General features: G+C 60.2%; 2 protein-coding genes across 2 annotated transcripts in view; one reads left to right on the top strand and one right to left on the bottom strand.

Moving 5' to 3' along the window:
- The window catches only part of CARMIL2 (capping protein regulator and myosin 1 linker 2), a 24,227-nt gene extending 23,564 nt beyond the window's left edge, over nucleotides 1-663 (top strand). The window contains exons 37-38 of the mRNA XM_009290833.1: nucleotides 280-387; nucleotides 488-663. Coding sequence (XP_009289108.1) covers nucleotides 280-387; nucleotides 488-663 — 284 coding nt within the window. The remainder of the gene's footprint in view (nucleotides 1-279; nucleotides 388-487) is intronic.
- A 764-nt stretch (nucleotides 664-1,427) lies between these two features.
- Nucleotides 1,428-8,079, bottom strand: part of ACD (ACD, shelterin complex subunit and telomerase recruitment factor) — an 11,163-nt gene continuing 4,511 nt past the window's right edge. Inside the window, exons 3-14 of the mRNA XM_009290835.2 lie at nucleotides 7,662-7,786; nucleotides 7,008-7,098; nucleotides 6,260-6,339; nucleotides 6,010-6,054; nucleotides 5,415-5,449; nucleotides 4,878-5,035; nucleotides 4,601-4,688; nucleotides 4,366-4,446; nucleotides 3,592-3,690; nucleotides 2,658-3,346; nucleotides 2,176-2,252; nucleotides 1,428-1,980 (exon numbers count right to left, since the gene is read on the bottom strand). Of these exons, the coding sequence (XP_009289110.1) occupies nucleotides 1,917-1,980; nucleotides 2,176-2,252; nucleotides 2,658-3,346; nucleotides 3,592-3,690; nucleotides 4,366-4,446; nucleotides 4,601-4,688; nucleotides 4,878-5,035; nucleotides 5,415-5,449; nucleotides 6,010-6,054; nucleotides 6,260-6,339; nucleotides 7,008-7,098; nucleotides 7,662-7,786 (1,632 nt within the window). The 3' untranslated portion in view covers nucleotides 1,428-1,916. The remainder of the gene's footprint in view (nucleotides 1,981-2,175; nucleotides 2,253-2,657; nucleotides 3,347-3,591; nucleotides 3,691-4,365; nucleotides 4,447-4,600; nucleotides 4,689-4,877; nucleotides 5,036-5,414; nucleotides 5,450-6,009; nucleotides 6,055-6,259; nucleotides 6,340-7,007; nucleotides 7,099-7,661; nucleotides 7,787-8,079) is intronic.

The raw sequence follows: 8,079 nt of genomic DNA on the forward strand, positions 1-8,079 counted from the left end.
GGGGGGTGGAGGGGGACCCTAAACCCCCCTTGCACCCCACTCTAGAGGAGGCAGGTAGTGGCACAGTGGCAGCCCACGTGGTTGGTGGTGCTGCCTGTCTCAGCTGGTGGGTGGCTGCCCACGGTGCCGGGGTGATAGATGATGGCATCGCCACACTGGGAAGATCCTGGGGGTACTTGGCAGCAGCCGGGCTGCCTGGGCTCGCAGGCAGAAAGGGGGCAGGAGCCAGGTGGCTGCGCCCCACCGTAACGTGGGGCTGGGTTGTGTTTCCCCCGGTAGGCACCGTCCCCCTGCGCCTGCGGCGGTCACCTGTGTTCAAACGGAGGACCAAGCACGACTCCCTCCCGGAGCCAGAGGGCAAGCCTGGACCGTCCTCGGATGCCGCAGGTGAGACGTGATGCTCCCCTCCCTTGCACCCCTGGTAAAGCAGGTGTTGGGGTGCGGAGGGTTCCCCCTGCGCTCACGCCAGCACCCGTGACCTCTCTAGGTGCCACGCCGCAGGACTGGCCCCATGCCGGGCTGGAGGAGCTGCAGGCTGGAGCGGGCACCGAAGGCGAGCGGCCGCAAGCCCTGGCACAAACTGTTGCGAATGCACAAGACTCAGCAGCCGTAGACCAAAGACGCCCGGTGCCAGGCCGGGGGGAGCCAGCCCTGGGACAGTGAAGCCCCTGCATGCCGCTGCACTGTTCCCAATAAAACCCTGCAAGCAAGCGCACGGTGCTGGGGTGATTGGCAGCTGGGGTGTGGAGAGCAGAGACGGGGCGCAGGTCTTGCTCCGTACCGGGCTGGCGTGGATGCGGCCGCGGGGCCGGCCAACGACACCTTTCGCTGCAGGGACAGCCGGGCCACCAGCATCGCCCGGGAGGGCAGGGATGCCCAGGGACCGTGCCGGAGCCCTCGGGATGTGCCGAGCGGCATCGCCTTCCCCGGATGGCCTCTGCTGTGGCAGGCTGCAGGGAGGGGAGCCGGTGACTTTAGGCAGCACCTGGGGAGGCAGCGCAGGCAGCGGCAGTGCTGGCAGCCAGCCACTTTTAGCAAGCGTTACCAGGGCCCTTTCACCACTCCAGCTCTTCACCCCGCGGGGTAGGCCCTTTCACACTCCAGCTCTTCACCCCGCGGGGAACCGCGCTCTCCGGCCCCCCTCCCCCCCTGCAAGTTTCCATCAGCGGGACCATGACCCATGGTGGTTCAGCACGCAGCTCTGCAGCCGAGCCGCAGCCGCGCCTGCCTCGCCATCCCCGCAGCTCTCCCGATGGCACCAGCGTTACCCCAACACCCAAGCGGCTTTCTCCTGTGTTGACCTCCGCCCCGGACCAAATGCATTCCTTACACGGATGTTTACGACAAAACAGCAAGATGCTTATTATTTTTTTCCCTTTTTTTTTTTTTTAATACAAGAGCTGTGTATTTAAAAAATATACAATTTTTATTTTTAATTTCTACAGCATAACCCTGCAGGATATTTTTTGTAACGAACAGCGCAGGACCCTACCTAAACCAATCAATAAAACGTCCAAACTCCTGCGCTGCCTTCGGAGCGGGGATCAGGTTGTGGGGCCTCTGCAATTGCTGCCGCCCCTGCTACGGTGGCGCCAGGTCACCTCTTGTCCCCAGTCGCTGGGCCAGGGCGTTTGGAAAGGAGGGAGAGGGAGAGGTGGGAGAGGGATGCTGGCTCACGCACAGGCATCCCTGAATGGATGCTTTTTTTCCCCTCTCAGCGCTGAGGGTGCTGGCCTTCAACAGGTCATGTCCCCAGCACGTCTGGAGCCAGGGTCTCTGCAGCCAGGCCAACCCACTCAGCGGTCCCCTTGGGGACTGAGGTCCTGGTGTCCCCCCATCCCTCCCTCAACTGCTCTTCCCAGGCAGCCCTAAACTGTTTTCGCTGAACCGGTGAAGAAACAAAGGATGGGCTGGGCTCAGGAGTCCACCTCCCCGTCTGTGAGTATCCAGCACGCCCACTTCAGCATCGCCTTCGAGATCCTGTGAAACCAGACCGGGGGAGCCAGGGTGAGAAGGGACCCGGCTGGGGACACGCTGCCGCATGCCGGACGAGGATGAGGGGTAAGGCAGAGTTTGGGGACCCGCTGCAGGGATGCAAGCAGCGATGCCCGCATCCCACGGGGCCAGCTGTGGGGGGAACAAGGGACAGCCGTACGAGGCCGTCGCTGCACTGACCTGACAGATCTTATCCGCTCGCAGAGCTCGGGGCTTGGTGCCTCATATCTGTACTGGACCAGCTTCTCCTTCACGTACTGCAGAAGCGAAGGGGGAGGGTGAGGCTGGTCTGCCCCAACCGCAAAACCCAGAGCACAGCCCCGCCACGCAGCCCGAGACCCCGATACACCTAGGAAAACTCCAGAGTCTGTCCCTCAGTCGTTTCCTGCTCTTCCAATCCTATTTTACCCGGAGAGCTGGAAGATGCTCCAGCAAGTGTTGGTTCCCAGCCAGCTCGGGCTCAACCACACCCTCACCCAGTGCCCCGGATCCTCCTTCAGGAGGGTTAGGGCCAGCATCTACACCGCCACCCGCTTTCAACTCCCCATCCCCACCAGCCAGGGGAGGAAAGGCCTCGGGGATGGACACCAGCGGTGGGGGGACACAGAGAACCTCCCCGGGGACCACCCCCCAGGGGACCCCACCAGCTGCTTCATCTTTACCGGCTGCAGAGCTCTGTGCTGCTCCAGACTGGAGCTGGGGCCGCTCACTGGGGATGCTTGCTTTTCCTCCTCCTCTTCCTCAGAAAGCTCCTTTCCACGCCGCCGCTCCTCCTTTCTGCTCTTCTTCGTGCCCCATGTGCTCATGAACTCCACCCTCCTACCTCTGCCTCTCCCCCTGCCCCACGGGGCACCTTGGGGATGCTGCTGCCCACCGAGGGCCGGCAGTGCCTGGCCATCTCCTGCCAGCAGCTTCCTCTTGGCACCCACAGCATCTCCTCCCTGGGTCCTGGCACGAGCTGGAGGGAAAGCTGTGCCACTGGAGTCCGCCTGCTCCCTGTGAGGCATCCCTTCGGGCAGGGATTGCAAGCGGCTGCTGGGCAAGACGGGAAAAGCCGGAGAAAGAGATGGCAGGGTGGCCTGAGAGCCCCCCGATACCTGCGGGCCTCGAGCAGGGCGGGGGGCATCACAGGATGCCTCCGCAGCTGATGTTGCCTGGGTGGTGCCGGTCTCCACCGGGCTGGTATTGCCATAGGAGTGGAGCAGGGAGGGAGAGGAGGTCTGCACCGGCTCTCCCTGCGGCAAGCCCTTGGGAGAATCTTGGCTGCACGGTTCCAGCAAGTCAGGGGTGTTGCTGTCAGCAGCCACATCTTGGTGGGTCTTCGGTGAAAGGTCGTGTTGAAAGGTCTTCTCTGGTAAGAGAAAATGCATGGTGAGCTTGGGCAGGCGGCTGGTGGTGGGACCAGGAAGGTTGGGCAGGAGAGCGTCGGAGCTGGAACGATGCAGGCACAGGGCAACGGGAACGCTACAGCACTACTTTTTGGCCAGGGGAAAGCAAGCCAGCATCCAGGATGAGCTACATGGTCACCCAGCGAGAGGAGAGGAGTTGTCTCCTGCCAGCAAGGCAGGCTGGACGCCCTGGGGCATGGGGACTCACCATCTGAAGAGTTCAGGGTCAAAGATATTGGGGGGAGCCTGTTCCAGGGGTTGTCCAGGGATTCCTCCGAGCTCTCCGACAAGGCTGTTGACTCTGCGGCTGCAACAATGAAGTCAGGGGGTTGATTTTGGCAAAGAAAGCAGCTGCCCGCTCGCAACCCTGCGGTGGCTACAAAGAACTGTGCATGAGGTCTCGGACAGAGACGGCACTCGAGGAGAGCTCCAAGAGCCCTTTCCAGCTGAAACTGGGGTGTACTCCAGCCAGACTCTGTCCATGACCTCAGCCAGCCCCTGTAGCAGGCAGCGGAGAGGCAGACACTGCCCAGAGAGCAGGCAGGTGGGAGGAAGACCTTCTCCTACACCCTGCACTGTCCAGGACAGCAGCTCCCTTCATCTCCTCCTCTACATGGAGCTCCTGCAGGTACTTCTGCAGCAAAGCTTGGTGACACCAAGCCCAGTGAGGTGACACAAGCCCATCCCAGTGCCGAACCACAGCCAGCCAAGAGCCCACACTCAGGCAGGCAACTCAGGCTCCACGATGGCATCAAAGGGACAAAACAATTCGTTGTGCTCCCAACAGCTCCTGCTCAGCTTCAGGAGGCTGCAGGAATGGGACCATTCCCTGCCTGCTCAAGGCAGGGCTGGGAGTCCTGGTCTCCCAAAGACCTGGCCATGCCGGTACCTCCTCTGCTCGATCCAAGGAGAAGATGGGCTGAGCCAACTTCAGAGGAAAACACTACGAGGCTGGATGGGATCTGGAGGTCCCACTACTCACGGCTGGCTTGGGATACGACACTCAGGTCACCTGGCACTGTCCTGTCATCACTGCTCCTCCCGGGAGTTGCTTCGCTTGTGTCTGCAATGAAAGGGGCACTGCTGGTCACGTCCCAGCACGGTGTGCAGTCAGAGCAAAGGAAGTCTTCTCCCCATCCCGGGGAGACCCTTACTTTGCGTGCTTGGGTGCTGAACTGCCCACCCGCCTACCCTGCAGACGAAGCCACCGTACTGACCTGCCTTGGAAGCATGGCAAGCAACTGCCTCCTCCTCAGGAGGGATCACCAGCGTGTTGGCTGGGACCGTGAAGATGTCCTCACCCCTCTGAAACGAGACGCATTACGTGGTTTTCACGGGGCAGTCCCACTCAAGCTGCAGGAGCCCACCCGTAACTGGTAGTTGAACACCATCTCCCCAGCGCACCTCCAGCTCTGCCCGCCACTCTTACCGTTCCTTCTCCCACCCCTCCAGAGCAGGGTCCCCACCATGAGCTGTCTCAGCGGCCAGACTGACCTCTTTCTTGCGCTCTGCCTCCCACTGGGTGACGGGAACCTCGTCCGTCGCTGGCGTCTCCACGGGCATCCGTAAATCCAAGCATTCCTCAGCATTCTCCTTCAAAACCTCCAGCTGGTTCTGTCCTATGGCATCGATGAGCTGAGAGATGGATGGCTCTGGAGCGAGAACACATGAGCGTTAGTGGAGAAGACACCTTAATTCAGGCAAGCCTCACTTGCAAATGCTTTTACTCTGCTGCATGACTGTCATGTGCACTGAAACCTGTGGAAACACAAAACTCCGCACTTCCTTTGCTTCTAAGAACTATCTTTCCCTTCTCCACACAGGTCCTGGAGCAGCAGCGTGAGCATGGGCGTGCAATGGCCCATGTTGCTTTAGCTGTCAGCACCATCTCATCCTGCTTCAGGCTTAGCAACGTTGCCTTGTGAGATCTGGTCACGTTTGTGCTACCTCTGCCTAACATAGACCAAGCCGAGAAGAACCAGGAGCCCCACCAAGCAGCCAGAGCATCGTGTGCCCCCCGCAACCCTTTACCTGAGCTGGGAGCGTTCTTCAGAGCGAGACTCCTCCTGCAATGACCAAGGAGAAGACAAAGCCTGGTTACGGCTGGGACACATGCAGGCCAGCAGCCCTTTGCAGCTCTTGTTTGCAGATCGAGCACCCAGGCTTGGGAGAAGCAGCTCGTGGAAGCAGCGGATTCCCCACTGGGTGCCAGATCCGGCCACCACTCAGTATCCCAGGAATACCCATCTGGGAGGCCCGTTCCTGGAGAGATCCGATGGAGACCCCTGAGGATCTCCAGAGTTGGGGCTACAAGCATGGAGCGGAGAATGAGCTGTGCAGGGCTTCACCTACCCGGCCACACTGCCCACAGCTGGAAGAAGCAAGTTCTCCTCCCAGCTCTGCCAGCTCAGAGGAAGAGGCTGGGTTGGAGAGCCCTCTGCGTCACCAGGATCTCATGGTCTACTCCGCTCTGTCATATCCTGGGGCAGGGAGTCCCACAGGTTAACCGGGAGCTGCCACAGCCTGTGCCTGCCCTTGCCAGCCTGCCCTAACTCCACTCAGAGCCTGCATGCTCTCCTCATGGTGTCTGGATACGTTCCCCAGCGACGGCTAGCCCCGTACTTACAGCCAGAGCTCCTTCATCTTCTGCAGCACAGAGGGCTCCTGGTTCCTGCAGCAAGAGAGAAGCCAGTTACCGATTCCCTCCGAACCCTCATCTTCCTTCAAAGCTTGCGATGGAGAGTGCTCCTCTTTCAAAGAACTAAAAGTCCCCACCACAACCAGGTCACACCAGGACTCCCAGGGTCAGCGCCGCTCTGGGAAGATGAGGAAGCCCCCCCCAGAGCAGAGCCCCCCGCCCATCCCGTGGGACGTACCCATCAGATGATTCCATCCTCTGCCTCTCCATGGGCAGCACGATGAACCGCTGGGCCATGAGGTAAAACTCGCAGTCCTCCTGCGGGGCAAAGGGAACCCGTGAGGCAGAGGCGAGCAGTCCCACCTCCCCTGGGGCCAGCGAGCACCCACGCACCCACCCCTCTGCCACCAAACCAAAGTGAGGGCCCCCTCACAAAGGACAACCCCGTTCCCCGTTCAGTTTGTACCCTCCTACATCAGCCGATGGCTCTCCACGCACCCACCCCAGCTCTGCCACCAACCCTCCAACCAAAGTGAGGGCCCCCTCACAAAGGACAACCCCGTTCAACGGGGGGTTTGTACCCTCCTACATCAGCCGATGGCTCTTCAAGAGCCACAGGCCAGGCTGTGCCAGCCCGAGGCCACGGGGACGCTCCTGAACCCCTGCAAGGGGACAGCAGGCAGCTCTGCCACCAGTGGTCCACGTAGGTCTCCTGCAGCTGCACGGCAGCAGGAGGTAACAGCCGGGTTGCCCTGGGGGAGATGCACCACATCTCCATGGAGGGCTCATGCCATCCCCTGCCCCAGCGCCCAGGCCAAGCCATCGTCACTGCCACAGACCCTCCCAGGAGCTGCACATGGAAGAAGAGAGAAGAAAGGCCACCCCTCCTCTGCCTCCAGCTCCTGGGAGCAGCTCAAAGCAGGTAAGCATGCAGGAAGCAAGGCAAGGTGCAGGGACAAGTTGCTTCCACTCATCAGAGCCCTTACCAGCCTGGCCTCCTCTCGGAAACACACCGTGTACTTCTGCAAGACGATAATTCTGCAAATAAGGCTGGAGAGCCTCAGCTGCATGTGGGTGCTAGAAAAAGAACAGAGCAGGAACGTCTTGGAGAGATGAAGAATGGAGCTGGACCACCCAGACTTGTAGCGGGGCTCCCCAAACAGCTACGCCAACCACGTCAGGGCACGCTGGAACACGTCTCAGCATGAGCACCAGGGACCAAGGGCTCCTGGTTCCTCCAACTTATTCCTGCTGCTCATCCTTGGCTCTGCTACCAGCACCCCACCAGTCTAGGGGTGTCCAAATGGGGAAACTGAGGAAAGCACTGAAGGAGCAGCCCAGGCTACTGTGGTTAACGCTCTGGCTCCTTTCATAAAGACCACGGGCTCTTTAGTCCTTTCTAATCATGTCGACATGGCATCGCAGCTTCTGCCATCGACCCCTGCCCATCCTAGCCAGCCAAAATCGGAGCACCGAGCACCGGCGTTCCGGCTTTCTTCTCTTAGCAGCTCTTTCACGCAGACTTCCCACCCTGTGATTGCTTTAGCTTAACACAACCTGAAACAAGACCAGGCAGGAGCCCCACTAGCAGCTGTGGAGAACCGCTATCCCAGCCACAGCCGAGTCACGGTAGAACCCACTTTTCCTCCGCCTGCAGAGCTTCGGATGTAATGACCACGCGGATGTAGTAGGACCCATCTGAGACCTGTAGGACGGCATCTTGGAGGACCCCAGGTTGGCCTGGAGCAGTTGAGTCACTCAAAACCTATCAAGAGATTGAGGAGGGGGGGGAAAAAGTCTCATTCAGACTTCCCAGTGAACAAGGATAGGACACCGGGCCTGGCCGAGAGCCTGGACTCTTAGAAGAGACGGTCACCATTCACCGTGAAGCCAGGTGGTAACGCTTACCCCGAGACCAAGGGGTCCCGGCTGGACCGAGCAGGCTCCACGCCAAGACAGAACAAGGGACACGCCACATTGTGCAAGAGAGCAACTGAAGGCGAGGTGGGAGAGGAGCCACAACCAAGCAATTTTTTTTTTTTTTTTTCCCAAACCAGC

Source organism: Aptenodytes forsteri, unplaced genomic scaffold (genome assembly GCF_000699145.1).
Source record: "Aptenodytes forsteri isolate BGI_AS27 unplaced genomic scaffold, ASM69914v1 Scaffold14, whole genome shotgun sequence".
NCBI classification, from domain to species: Eukaryota; Metazoa; Chordata; class Aves; order Sphenisciformes; family Spheniscidae; genus Aptenodytes; species Aptenodytes forsteri.